Source organism: Populus trichocarpa, chromosome 8 (assembly GCF_000002775.5).
Source record: "Populus trichocarpa isolate Nisqually-1 chromosome 8, P.trichocarpa_v4.1, whole genome shotgun sequence".
In the NCBI taxonomy this organism is placed as follows: domain Eukaryota; kingdom Viridiplantae; phylum Streptophyta; class Magnoliopsida; order Malpighiales; family Salicaceae; genus Populus; species Populus trichocarpa.
In genome coordinates, this window is record NC_037292.2 from 7,663,045 (window position 1) to 7,677,310 (window position 14,266).

Sequence of the window (14,266 nt, forward strand, 5' to 3'; positions counted from 1 at the left end):
TGTGTGTCTCTACCTCTTCAATATGTATAAAGGAAAAGGAAAAGGAAAATAACAGGTTAATTTGTTATTAAATGAATACTAAAATAAATGACTGTTTTACCTTTCATGTTGAGAATGATCCTCCTAGCTTTTTTGCAACAAGCATTACAATCAAGGTTGATTCTTAGCACCATGCAGCAAGTCTACAATCATACATCAAAAGAAGAGGCCTGTTTAATTTTCAATCAGTATGAAAAGGAAAAGAAAACACAAACACGAATCCTTTTGAAGACGCTGTTTGCAATTTACCTTTGCAGGTATGTAGTTGCTAAAAGACATGGTACGAAATCAATGATGGGTTGATCTGATGGCGCGGAACATCCAGAGAAAACAAGGAATGTTTGCTTTTGAGAATTTGAAGAATAATAGACCAACTGTTGTTTCGGCTTTTGGATTGTCTGCTGGGAATTATTTGCGTTCATTTTGGAATCTGATTCTACTTGAGCTGAGGAAGGGGGTTTTGTTTGGCACGCCTGGCTTGTTATCCCTAACTTCACTTTTGTGCTTTGTTTATCTACCTCACAAGTACAAGAGGAATCGTATCTTTCCCTCTTGTCCCATGCTTCGTTTTACTCCATGAAACAATATACGAAGCATCTCTTTCTTGTTTGCAAAGGTTTATGTTACGCAAAATTTAAGCCACCTTCACGTTAGCCTGCCCTGACTTCACTTCCCTGAAGATAGAGAAGGTGACAATAGAAGATTATACATTCACGATAACTAATTGTTTAACTCCCTCCTAGGAAGGTGCTCTTTTCCTTCAAATTGGGAATCAAGCTCTGCACATATCTAGCAAAAACTCAGAATTTTGATGTTCTTCAAAATGATCTGCCTTTCTTATCTGTTTCCCTTACAAATTCAAGCATACTCGTAAGAAGTATCTGATATTCTATTTCAGTTTCTCAACGCAATATTGCAATTATATACATGGCTAATTCACGCGGTCACGATCTTTTGATGACAGAATTGTGTGCTTTGTCGAAACATTTACATGTCATCAACGGGAGTAAGAACGAAAAATTCGCTTGATCGTTGCTATTTTGCCTAGAGGATTTCTGTACACAGCGGCGACTTGTCCTGTGGTTACTTTCATACCAGGATACCTACAAGTGAGAGTTACCTTCTTTTCCAATACATTGATCAATACAGATTCTATCTCTGCATAAAAAAATAAAGAGTGAAGTAAAGATGCCTGTTGTGCTTATAGAGAATAAGAAGACATTGTCATTGTATTCCAACGGGCAAATGGCTAACTCCAACGGGCAAATGACCCAGTAAATTGGAGCACAAATGGATAGGGACCCATCATTGCAGAAGGACACAAAAATACGCAGGGAAGATACCCTAGTTGAATATTCCAACAATCAGAGTCATCAAAAACCTAAAATTAAATGTGGTAACAAGATAAATGGAAGTGTATATTTCAATTGATAATTTGACCATTGCTGTATCAAAATTATGAACAGAGTTTGAAGCTCCACCCCGCAAAGCAACAGATGCTGGATTAGCAAGAAAGATATTTATTTCTTAACAGTGGCAGGAAAAACTTTTTGTGCCCTTTCAAAGAGGATGTTTCATGTTTTAATTCCTCGACATTTTTGTACCAGCTTTTATGAACATTTTAAGTCACTGAACATTGGATGAAACTCATGCATCGCAGCTAGAGAGGCCCAATTATCTATCTGATTACAATATATTCGGAAGCAACTTTTACAAAGCAATATCAATGTCCGAACATTAGTTCAGCCATCGCTGTAACTCCAAGAAAATTCCTTGAAAGCGCTCCCAAAGAAGCAAGGACATCCAAAGCAATTATTTAGAAGTCAGGAAGATCCCTAAGAATTTGTTACATTTTTTTGGGTGCTCAACATCTCAATGGCCAAGTTTCAAGAAATCTTACTTACCGTTCGTTCTTGACATGATGTCAGCTAGTCTCCTTTGACATTCTGCACATCGAATATCTGCTGAAAGAACAATTTCCTGAACCTTCAATAACCACCCACCACAAATCATAAGAACTTGCATAAGTGTTTGATTGTAAATGGAATAGTAAAAAATGTAAGATCAGCATATCAAAGTGGGAAGAGAGAGAGAGACTACAAACAAGAGGCAAGGTTAAGGATTCAACAGAGGCAAGGCCAGTTCCAGAATATAGCATGTTATTTGACTTCTTGACTCCAATTCCGGGCATCTCCTACTGAGGCCGTGCAGCAAAGATACTCATATAGGAAAGTAAGGTAACAAGTTCAATCCCATCTTGCACTGAGAAAGAAAGAAAGATGGAGATAGAAAATGATCTGAAAAAGATCTAGTAACAGCTTCTGCTGTACTGATAGAGCGAGCCCGACTTGTAAGATGCTTCAATTGTCGGAGAACAAGGAATGAAGAGAGAACAAGGAATGAAGATGGAACAGGTTGCAAAGCCTAGTGAAGTGAAAGGGGGCCTTGAGGGCTTAGTTGACAAAGATGTTTCATTCACTGAGGCAGGCCCACACAAAACACTGTTTCTAAACTTTCTCCTCTTGAATTATTCTTTGTAGCTTGCTTATGAGACCAAACACCTGCATTAGTACTATAATCTTTTATTAAGCTCAATTAAAGAGTCGTGTCAATGAAGAACTTGGCAAGCTGCAGCGAGCCATTAGAAGCTGAGTTTTTAGACAGAGTGAGACCTCATATAAGGTTCGATGGGTCTCCTGCTCGAGCTTGTCACTGCTCCGCTAGTAAAGCCAGTAAAGTTTATGTTCTTTACCAAAACAGTCAAACATTTAACGGCTAAACATATGAAAGTTTTTACCGACTTGATTTGATTGTTCGGCAACTTTGATGCTACACAACTGGATTGGCCAAATCAAGCAAGTGGCTTGTGGTTTTCCATAGATCGACCGAGCAAATATATTCCAATTGCCCAGAATTTACCGCCCTGGGCTCAACAGCTTGCAGCCTTGCACTCTTTAACAGATGTTGTTACCCCATCCAAAGTATTGATGATGAAATTAACAGAAAGATCAAACCTAATACGGAGGATATTAATAAAGAACAGATTGTCTATCTATGATCACACGAAAGGGAACTGATGCTTTTCCAAATTCTAAAGAGGCGGCACAAGCAATCCATTCAACTTGAACCACGCATATAAATGGAAATTGATCAAAGTCTAAAAAACTTTAGCATGAAGAAAGGGTGAAATGGGATAATTTTATTACCAGAGATAATAGATTACAGATCAAAAGCAGAAATCATCCTGCAAGTCTTTGAAAGGTACAAGTGCATGCAGGGGTTAAAACTCTATAAGGCCATCCAATGTTGCTGCCTGATATTCACGGTCCCCAGCAGATACTGTTAGATACAAATACATAGCTCCGGTGAAGAAGAGCTTGGATGCCATCTCTTCTCAAGAACAGGAAGCACCATGGAAATATGTTCCACTTCGAGAGATGGATGTCAACTCTTCCACATCCCAACAATACGAAGCCTATCCTATAGATTTATAACCAGTATTGTTTAGAGGCTCTTAATAGAGAAAAACCCCAGATGTATAGCAGCTCTCTTAATCCACTTTCGAGGTCATCAACATTAGAAATCTATCATAGGCATTGAACCCTATTATCTAGACATATACCTCTGTAAAAGACTGAAACGTAACATCTGCTTGAGATGTCCTAATAACAAAGAATCGATCATCTAGACATAACCAAGCCTGTTAGAGGCTGCACAACAGCACAAGTAAACAGAGAATCCCCCATGTACTTGCAGTTCTCGTGATCAACTTTCAAGGAAGTTGGAATCAGAAATCTTTCACCTGCATTGGATCCAACAACTTCTGATAACCTTAGACCACCGTTATTGTTGTGATGCATCTTATGGCCAGAACTCCCACTACCACGTCTTCTCTTCTTTATTGAGCTCCACCTCAATTGGGCAAGCAACTTATCCTTCGAAAGATCTGGAAGCGCCTTCACCTCTTTTCTCATATCAAGTCTACTTTCGAAAGGATAATCGCCACATTCAGGGTTGGCCTTTCCTGACTGCCTGGAACCAGGAATGGCAACTTCGGCCAATTTGCTCTCATCAGATATGAAAGTTACTTGCTTTCTTTCCAAGCAGGATGATAAATGTGACAGAATATCTGGCCTTTCCTTGATATGTTTCCACGCATTTCCCAACCATTCTAGGGAAAGTCTCAGGTCAGAACAGCAAAAAACTGATTCCTTCTTTACTCCTGAAAAATAAAAATAAGTAAAGACATTGAAGTTGAAAAGTTAAAGTTTACAACAAAATATTGCTATGACACAGGACTTAACACAGTTTTACAATCTAATTTCAAGGAAGGAATTTTCAAACCTGGGAAGAAAACATGAATTCTATCTTCAGTTTCCTTATGGACAACAATGCCTTCCCACCAAGCATCGTTCCACCAAGCATCTACAGCAGTCCCAACATCAGCAACTGATGCCATTTGGCCTTTATTGAACTGGGGCGTGGGCCGGACAACAGTCCTTCCACTAATCCGGATAGCCAATTGGTCAGGAGCAGCAACCCTAGAAACCAAAACCCATTCCTACAACATAAAACAACACCATATGTAGGACTTGACTTGTAAAAATATGAACTTAAAAGGTCATAACTACAAGTGTATGAATTCTTCCTATCCCCTCTTTTTCAATATGGAAAGCAAAAATGTTGCAAACAGCCAAACATAGACAAAGAATGCATACCTCTAATTTCTGGGCTTCATTAGCTGCATCGCTAATATCTTGATATCTCACCTTCACCTTATCTTTGTGCTTCTTAATTATTGAAGCTCTGAACCAACAACCTCTAATCCCACTGTCCTGAGATAGCACTTCAACTTCAGAACTAACATTTAGACTTTGAGGAGGATTTTGCATAACCTCTGCTGTGGACAAAAAGGCATATCCAGTTTTGCCATCAACCCTACTAGTATGAAAGCTTTGCATGTTTATATACCTTGCAGTCAACAATTCTTTGCTGCCAGTGCAAACACCATCATTGTCTTTTGATCGGCGAAGCATCTTCTTAGGTCTCATCCTACTAGCATCATTATCATTTCCTTCCCCTCTCGAGCCACTGAATGGATGCTGGGAATTTGCCAGATAATTTGAAGTAGGAATGGTCAAATACCTAAGAATTTCCTGGCTCCAGTATCCTTCAACTTGAGTAATATCAAAGGGTGTGACTTCTTCATTGTCAAACTGCTTGTAGCAAACAAAGGGATTGAACCTAGTACGTACGGCCTCATTTAGGAACTTCTTGAAATGCTGAGGACTCAGGACGATGGCCAATCCATCTATGCATTCGATACTGAGATCTTGAAGACAACGAGAAAAAAAAATCTCTCTGTCATTAAAATTGTGAGGCAAAACAATACCAACCTCATCAATTTTGTGAAACCAGCGTACCATAACCATTTTGTTCCCTTTTGAATCCTCATACAGGTCTTCCAGGTAAGCAACTAGTCGTTTAGACTCCTCAGCTAAGACATAAACAAAGTCATGAACCTGAATGTTTTTACAGAAAGCACTAAAGAATTTAGATAAAGGCAAAAAAAATCTGGTGTCCATAAAAAAGACAAAAAAAAAACACAAACACACTCACTGAAATTTTGACACCGTTCCTGCAAAAAGACTCATAATGCTTCTTTCTTTTCCTGCAAGTCCATGGAGAACCTAACCACAAAAATTCTGAATAATAATGCCCCAGCTTCTGCGACTGATTATCCTAGTAAGAATGTAAATATGTTAGAATCAAAAAAAATATTCCGTGTACTAAACATCCCAGTTTGACAATATGTAAAGATTCCAAAGGGTCAATAGCATCATTCTTACCTTAAACGTTTCCATATCCAACCGAGAAGCATCACTGTTATCCAAGGAACCTGCTTGGATGGAGGGTTCATGAGGAAGTGAACCTGAAATTTGATAGAAAATCAAAACTCAATGGAGGACGAAAGAAAGAAAAGAATGAAAGAACAACGCTGATGCAAAGAGGAGCATTGACAATCAAAGGAGGAATATTTATTGGCATACCATCAGAGAAAAACCCAGGTTACAGATGCATTTACACAAACATGAGCCCTTAGCACTTTTACAGGAGGGTTTCAGTTTCAATATGACAACACAAGAGGGTACCATGATCAGGACAGTTGCTTGTGTAAAATATGATAGACATGGCCATGAAAGATCATAACCTAGATATTGAAAGCATAAGCATCCGATGCTCTAACCAGCTCTTTATAATTGAATGAGTATTCCTGCAGCCCAGATCATAGTCAGTTGGCAGTAACATAGCACAGAAATAGGTGATTATGACTGGGACAGAATTAACAGTTGGGGCAGTAAAACACATCATGGGGAGCAGACATGAAAAAAGGTGAAGGAGGGCAGCCAACCCTCAAGAAGAAAAGTGTAAAGAGCTAAAAGAAAATGAATATGAAAATAAAAGGCTGCTGGCCTGTTAAACAGATATTTTGCACGGCCTATAGAAATTCTTGCTCCAATACAGATATGACAAAAACACAAGGCAAAAATTCCAATATTTACTGTAAAAAAGGAATTATGAATTTGTTGTTTAGAATTGTAAAGAAATATTTACATTTCCGGAGATTCTTGAAACAAAATAAAGTTTTTGGATTACTACAAGAGCAAAATTCCCAAATTCAGGAAAGAAGAAAAAACGTAAGAGGTGAGTTTCACCCATTCCTCAGATCAGCACAGCACATGAGGGGGTGAACTATCTAAGGAAAGAAAATACTTAAGAATAGATATGACTCATCTTCAAGAAGAAAAAGACCATAGACATTAAACCTCATCACATCATTGACAACAGCCCTAATTAGGGCATCTACAGACATGTATCCACCACTGCGGATTCGTAACAGATCCTTAAAGATGTAAACTTTAAAATTTGATATAATAAGGTCATCCTTAGGGAAATTCTAAAACACAAATTTTCCATGTATCCCAGAGAATTTATAGAGGAAGGAGAAACATCTATGCAAATTTCCGATCCTCCACATCGGTAGAGTAACAAGTAGAATTCTACCAAGCAAAAATAAATCACAAACCTAGGCGAGGGGTAGACATCTTCAGAAAAAAATAAAATAAAATCACATGGCTCAAAAAGAGACCGTGCAGCAAGGGAAGCAAAGAGAAACTGAACTGCCAGACTTATTTTTTAACGAATTAAAACTTCAAAAAAAAAAACACGGACAATGGGAAGATTCATGACCTCCTGGTGCAAATCAGGAAAAATATTGAATTTTGGATTGAATTAAGAAAAAGAGCGATACAAAACCAAGAAACACGCATACAACTATACCACGAGATCTATCATAACACCGAAAGAAACCAGAAAAAAAAAACCAAAAGCTTGGAAATTTTGAATATTAATAACAAAGCTTTCATAATTTAAGAAAACTAGGAACCAAAAGCGTTTCAATTAGGTTTTTTCTTATGTACCTGAAACAATTGAATTGAGCCAATCAATAACCTCTCTTCTGGACTTGAGCTTCACAGGGGGGGTCATGGAATAAAAATTCGACCGAATACTAATTGCAAAATAATAAGACATGTGCCTCAAGCTCTTTTCTTTCCCTATAATAGCCAGATCTATTCCACCGTCGTTTTTCTTCAGGTAATACTTCACCTCTCTCCTTCCTTTATCGCTCGACACATTCACCTCCTCCCAGCTCACGTACCCCACCAACGCCATTTCCGCCGGCGACCAAATCACCAACCTCTCCACCATAATTACTCAGAAACAAAAACAAAAAGAAATGGAATTCAAAGGAAGAACGCAGAAATAAGAGAATTAGGATTTCTCTCCTTGGGCTCTCTCAGTTATCACCTCGTCTGTTTATATTTTCTCTCCCTATCTGTTTATTTGAAAGGAGATTTGAAAAGGGAGGGGTGCAAGGGTTTCGTAGTGTAGGCATTTTGAGGGAAGATAGACGGTTACGATTGCGTCCACGAGGGTGCCACGAAGGAGTGGAGGTTGGAACTGCGTGGATTGATATGGAGGGAAAATGGGTTTCCTAACATACCCTTGTTATTTTTTTGTATTTTATTTCTTTATTCGTGAACTGTGTCTTCAAGCAACGGACAAGCAACAAGTTGAGAGAGAGGGAGATAAGGAAGTGATGCCCGCAATTTCCGTTTTTTTATAATGAAAGGTTGCTCTATCTATGTGCCAGTTGTCAGAGGATAACTTATTTATTGAAACTATTACTGCTATGTGTGTGTGTGTGTGTTACGTTATAATTATAATATAATTAATCTCAATTATAATTATAATTATATTTTTATCAAAATACACTAAAATAACTAAGGTTTTTTTTAATGAGATAAAAACAAAATCACACCTTGGCTTTGTTGGTTGACGTGCGTGAAGATGAGAGCACACGCGTTTCAGAGTTAATCAGTTGAATCATGTTATAAGTCTGACAGAAAAACATCTTAATATATTTTTGTAATTATTTGATAACAAATCCGGTTTTCATCTGTTTATTTTTATATTTTAAAATTATTTTTTTAAAAAAATAATTATTTTATTTTATTTTAAATTAATATTTTTTTATTTTTTTAATATATTTTTAAATAAAAAAATATTTTAAAAAATTACTGGAACTACACTTCCTTTTTTTAAAAAAATTATAATCGGTTTAATCAATTTTTTTTCCGGTTTGATTTTTTTTGGTTTTCTCGGTTTAATCGGTTTTTTGGTTTTTTTGCACACCCCTAATGATAGGTACCCAACTACAGGGAAACAGAAAAAACACGATGCCTTGATCCAATTTGTACGGTACTTGATGCGTCATGAAAATTAAGATTAACGTGTTAGATAATTAATTAATTTTTTAATTTAAATAATTTGATTTGTTTTTTTATAGTTAATGTATTTAATGACTTAGTATGAAAAGTTTAAATGATTAGTAATTCGTAGCAAGTGATATATCATAAATTAGGTGACCGGTAACTAATACTTGTAAAATATTTTTTTTATAGACATGGAGACTTTCCAATGGTAAAATCAATAACTATACAGAAAGAGAAATACAATAGTACTTTATAAAGAGATATACAATAATATTTTAGAGAAAGATGTCATGAAAATATATAGGTAGTAGAAAATAAAGAGATTGTGAACTTTTATTTTGAAGATCTCATAGTGTATTTAAAATCCACGAATCTTGTCATTTTATGAAAATAAGAGTCTTGAATGTAATTTTATTATTGTGATATTTTAAGTTGTATTATACTCAAAATAATAATAAGTATTTATTTAGTACAAAACAATAAGAGACGTACATGGAGTCCCAAAAAAATTTCACAGCAAATGCTGGGCTCGAGCATGATATTTGATCCTACTAAATACATTGCCCAGATTCAAACACGCTGAATTTGAACATGTCAACCCAAACCCACGAACGAGAGATGAAAATGGATCCGAATTTATGCCAAACGCTAAGAACCTACGAGGGGCCGCCCAAACACGCTATGTGTTACATTGATTGATGAATAAATACTGTCCTCTATTATAATTTAATTTTTTTTAAAAAAACTTTTGATGGATGCGTTAATTCAAAATATATGTTTTTTAAGAAACGTGTTAATTTGAATGCGTATGACTTGCACTAACTTGTGTGCGGGTGTGTACGTTCTGGGTTTTTATCAAAATGCAACCAACCTAAGCCTGGCCCGAAAGATGTTCCTGTTTGAACTCGACTCGTTGTCATGGCTGCTGCTGGGCCCATGTTCACACATCTAATATTCCATGGTACGGCCTCTTTGCATTGGGCTAAATCCTAGACATCGACCGATTGGATTGCCTTGTTTTAAGAGCTGAGGGGGTATTTGGGAAATTAAGAGATTTTATTTTAAAATATTTTTTATTTAAAAATATATTAAAATATTTTTTTATCTTATAAAATTCATTTTTGACATGTTATATTAAAATAATTTAAAGTAAATAAATCTTAAAATTTAGCTAATCAGTGATTATACCGCTGCACTAAATGATGTCTTAAAATTAAAAGTTTTTAAGATTTATTTAACTGTATAAAATTATTATTTTTTCATGGTATTATTAACCGTGTAAAAAAAATACCATTGTTAATAAAATTCCGCAAAAAACTTTAATTTGTCTATAATTTTTTTTTTATATAAAAAACACACTGGACAGCTCGTGAAGAATGCCATGAAAAACATATTCAACGAGTTTTTCAAACCTGCGGTAAATCTAAAAATTGAGAATTTTTCAATTCTTAAATAGATGAATGTTAATCTAAAATACAAAATCCAATTGCTGTTATTTATGAAAAAAATAATATATTGTATTTTAAAGATAAATTCTCACGCACTCACAACCACGTGTGCGATGAATATTTGAAAATATAAATAGTTCGTCCATGCCATTGCCAAAACTCTATTTGAAAATCCATGGAGCCATCTAACTCCAGGGTTAAGAAAACCAACCATTGAATTAGTTTTTTCAAATAAAACAATAGAGTTTTTGAATTTTCGAACTAAAATTTTTAATTTTTGAAACTTAAGAATTTTAATTTGTTAGATTTTAAATTGATCATCACTTAATCATTAAAAATCCACCTAATTTTGACCGACTTTAATTTTAATATTTAATTATATTAATAATCAATAAAAAATGAGAACCATATTCCAGGAGCAGTTCCCAGAGCATTGCGGGTGATGCTTGCCTACTGGTTTGTTACTATACAGATGAAGCTACCACTGGGAAAAATAGAAAATAAGATCACATGACAAGCATTCTCCATACAATCCAGCATCTCCTTCAATAAAATCAAAGGGAAAAAAAGCTCGGGGGCGATGGTAAACACAGTAGGGGGCTGGGGTTGCTGTCTTGTAGCTCAAATCTTCCATCCAACCAACTTCATCACCTCGTCATCTCCGCCCCCTCCCTCTCTTTAGCTCTTCCTTTTTCCTTCTTCCACTATTTCCCTTCATTTCGTTTTCATCTCTTTTCCATTAACACACACTATCCAATCTCTCTCAGTCCACCAATGGCTTCCACTCCATTCCTCTCCAAAACCCCAATCAACAACTTCTCCTCCTCCCTCTCCCCTTCCCTCCCTCTCCTCCCGTCCACTCTCTCCCACCGCAAAACAAATCCCAATTCCTTCAGAGTCAATGCCAAGATCCGTGAGATCTTCATGCCTGCTCTCAGCTCTACCATGACCGAGGGAAAGATCGTCTCCTGGATTAAATCCGAAGGCGACCTTCTCTCCAAAGGCGAAAGCGTCGTAGTCGTCGAATCGGATAAAGCCGACATGGATGTCGAGACCTTCTACGATGGCATTCTCGCCGCAATCGTAGTCCCCGAGGGCGAAACCGCTCCTGTTGGCGCTCCAATTGGACTTTTAGCTGAAACTGAAGAGGAAATTGCGGAAGCCAAGGCGAAAGCTGCCTCGAAAGCAAGTGGTTCAACTCCACCTGTAGCAGAAACTGTTACTCCCACTCCTCCTCCTCCGGCCACTTCCACTCCTGCTCCTGCAATCTCGCAAACACCGGCTGCACCTGAGGGGCCAAGGAAGACGACTGTGACCCCGTTTGCGAAGAAATTGGCGAAGCAGCATAAGGTGGATATTAGTAAAGTGGTTGGAACTGGCCCGTATGGGAGGGTTACTCCTGCTGACGTGGAGGCAGCTGCGGGGATTGCTGTTTCGAAGCCGAGTGAGAGTCTTGCTGCCACGGTTAAGGCTGCAGCGAGTTCATCAGTCCCTCCTCCTCTACCGGGGTCAAATATTGTGCCATTCACGACAATGCAAGCGGCTGTTTCAAAAAATATGGTGGAGAGTCTTTCCGTTCCGACTTTTAGGGTTGGGTATCCAGTGATAACTGATGCTCTTGATGCATTTCACGACAAGGTAAAATGATTTTGTTAATTTTGTCTGGAACGATAATTTTACTGAATTTGGCTTTTGATGATTTGAAATGTGTGAGTTTATGGTTATTTTCAGGTTAAACCCAAGGGTGTGACAATGACTGCATTGTTGGCAAAAGCTGCAGCGATGGCACTTGTTCAGCATCCAGTTGTCAATGCAAGCTGTAAAGATGGCAAGAGCTTTACGTACAACAGTAGCATTAACATTGCAGTGGCAGTGGCAATCAATGGTGGGTTGATAACCCCTGTTCTTCAGGACGCTGATAAGGTAGTCTGATTATTAAATGCATATGATATTATGATTTTCTTTTTATTCATGGATGATTGATTTTGTATCGGTTTCTGGCACATGACTATTTTCAGTTCAAATGGGTAAAATGCTTTGTTGTTGTAGTTGGATCTGTACTTGTTATCTAAAAAATGGAAAGAGTTGGTGGAGAAGGCCCGAGCAAAACAACTTCAGCCCCACGAGTATAATTCAGGTTTTTATCATGAGTTATTTCTCCGTGTCTGTGTCTCTCCTTACCCTATTAAGGGCTTGAATCCGGGTTAAAAATCTTTTTGGAGCAATAATTCTAACTCTGTATGTACGCAGGGACTTTCACTGTATCCAATTTAGGAATGTTTGGAGTAGACAGATTTGATGCCATCCTTCCTCCAGGCCACGTGAGTGGTGATAGATAGGCTTTTTATTTCTGTTAGTTGGGGAACTCCCTCCTGATTTTTTTAGAGATTTGCTAAAAAATTTGAAACAATGTTCAGGGGGCTATCATGGCTGTTGGAGCATCAAAACCAACTGTGTTGGCTGATAAAGATGGATTCTTCAGCGTTAAAAATAAAATGCTGGTGAGTGCGATTTCCATTCTCTTATAAGTTTCTGTCTGAAAACAAACAAACGGATGACAAAATTGTAGATCACAGCAGAACATTTTTCTTACATCTTTGAATTATCTTACAAGAAGGAATCCACTTTTTTCCACTTAAAGTGCACTGGAAAGTTTCTCAATCTTCTTTTTTGTGGTCGATATATCTATTTTCCCATGGGGTCTGTCTGAGTTTGTGCACAGAGGAGCAGGGGCATTGGGTTAGTTAAATGATTTTAAGTGACCCTTGTTTCATAATTATTTAGTTTCAATCTTCATTGGGGATTGTGCAATACCTGTATGGTTCTCACATGTTCAAACGGTTGGCCTTGTTGTCTCCTTGAAATTATTTTGTGACTATATCATCAGAGTATGCAAAATAGAATTAATTTTGAAATTATAGGCATAGGAAGCAATTTACATGAATAGCGTATTAGAGATCATAATGTTTCTTTTTCTTGGAATACTGTTCTTGAAAAAACTCACCAGTTGCTAGTTGAAACAATAGTCACTGGAAAATGATATTTCTACTAGATTTTAACTTGAAAGGCAAGCAAAGTGTTCTAAGCCTTTTACTAAGTTTGCTTTCTATCATCTTGTAATCAAGGTAATAGCTTCACATCATACTTATCAATAAATAGCTGTTTGTTCTTGCAAGTCAATAGATCTTCTTTAAGGGGGGAAATATCAAGGGAAAAGTCATATAAGTGAATCTCAAAGGCTCGGGTGCTCTCTGGAGGGGAACAAAAGCCCTGCTTTGATGTTGCTCTGATTATTTACGGTCCCTGGCACCTATCCTCCGTATAGATTACTATATCTTATTTCTGATGAGATTGTCATGTATTAGGTCCCTTTGCTTTCCCTTTGTAGGTTATATGTTATTTGATATTCTTGAAAATCGAAATATATTGCTATTTCATATTTGGTTGTTTGATGAAGTCAAACATCAAACACAGTAGAGCTCCATGGATTTTAGTGGAAGTGCCTTTCAGATTTCCTTCCTAGCAAATGATTCTGTAGGATACTCCAACTAAATTATTTGGTTCTCTGCAGGTGAATGTGACAGCCGATCACCGAATCGTCTATGGCGCTGACTTGGCTGCCTTCCTTCAGACCTTTGCTAGGATTGTGGAGAACCCAGAGAGCCTGACATTATAAATGCTGTGATGAATTTTTATAGAAAGAATGCTGTTGATTTTGGCTTCAATGCTTTGGTCTTCGATGAGATGATGGCATGTCTATTGAGCAGAACACTGGGCACTGGAAGATGGTTTTGCAGTGCCTTAGTTTCCTTTTGTCGTGATTTTCTACGCATTTCATTACAAATACTGTCGAGTATAATTTTAAAGATGAAAATAACAAGCTAGTTGTTGAAAGTTTTGCCACAAACGTAGCATTTGCATCGATCTTTTGAGGTATAAATT

The 14,266-nt window shown here is 37.2% G+C and overlaps 2 protein-coding genes across 12 annotated transcripts; one reads left to right on the forward strand and one right to left on the reverse strand.

Moving 5' to 3' along the window:
* Positions 1 to 1,706: 1,706 nt before the first annotated feature.
* Positions 1,707 to 8,083, reverse strand: LOC7488350 (uncharacterized). 11 transcript variants are annotated; one of them, XR_008059855.1, is made up of 9 exons: positions 7,521 to 8,083; positions 5,889 to 5,971; positions 5,659 to 5,781; positions 4,758 to 5,561; positions 4,384 to 4,600; positions 3,246 to 4,261; positions 2,712 to 3,053; positions 2,140 to 2,600; positions 1,707 to 2,025 (listed from the first exon to the last, which is right to left on the reverse strand). XR_008059855.1 is itself a non-coding variant. In XM_052455094.1 (7 exons), exons 2-7 carry the CDS (start codon positions 6,235 to 6,237, stop codon positions 3,720 to 3,722), a joined length of 1,788 nt encoding a protein of 595 aa, XP_052311054.1. In that variant the 5' UTR covers positions 6,238 to 6,313; positions 7,521 to 7,607; the 3' UTR covers positions 3,213 to 3,719. The 11 variants fall into 11 exon arrangements, 8 of the variants coding, with proteins under 8 accessions (XP_052311054.1, XP_052311053.1, XP_024462885.1 ...); XR_008059853.1 differs by having other exon boundaries at positions 2,140 to 3,053; XR_008059854.1 differs by having other exon boundaries at positions 2,137 to 3,053.
* A 2,647-nt stretch (positions 8,084 to 10,730) lies between these two features.
* LOC7488351 (dihydrolipoyllysine-residue acetyltransferase component 4 of pyruvate dehydrogenase complex, chloroplastic) lies at positions 10,731 to 14,231 on the forward strand. Its single transcript, XM_002311417.4, has 6 exons — positions 10,731 to 11,962; positions 12,056 to 12,247; positions 12,374 to 12,461; positions 12,575 to 12,645; positions 12,742 to 12,825; positions 13,896 to 14,231. Exons 1-6 carry the CDS (start codon positions 11,099 to 11,101, stop codon positions 13,998 to 14,000), a joined length of 1,404 nt encoding a protein of 467 aa, XP_002311453.1. The 5' UTR covers positions 10,731 to 11,098; the 3' UTR covers positions 14,001 to 14,231.
* The last annotated feature ends 35 nt before the right edge of the window (positions 14,232 to 14,266 follow it).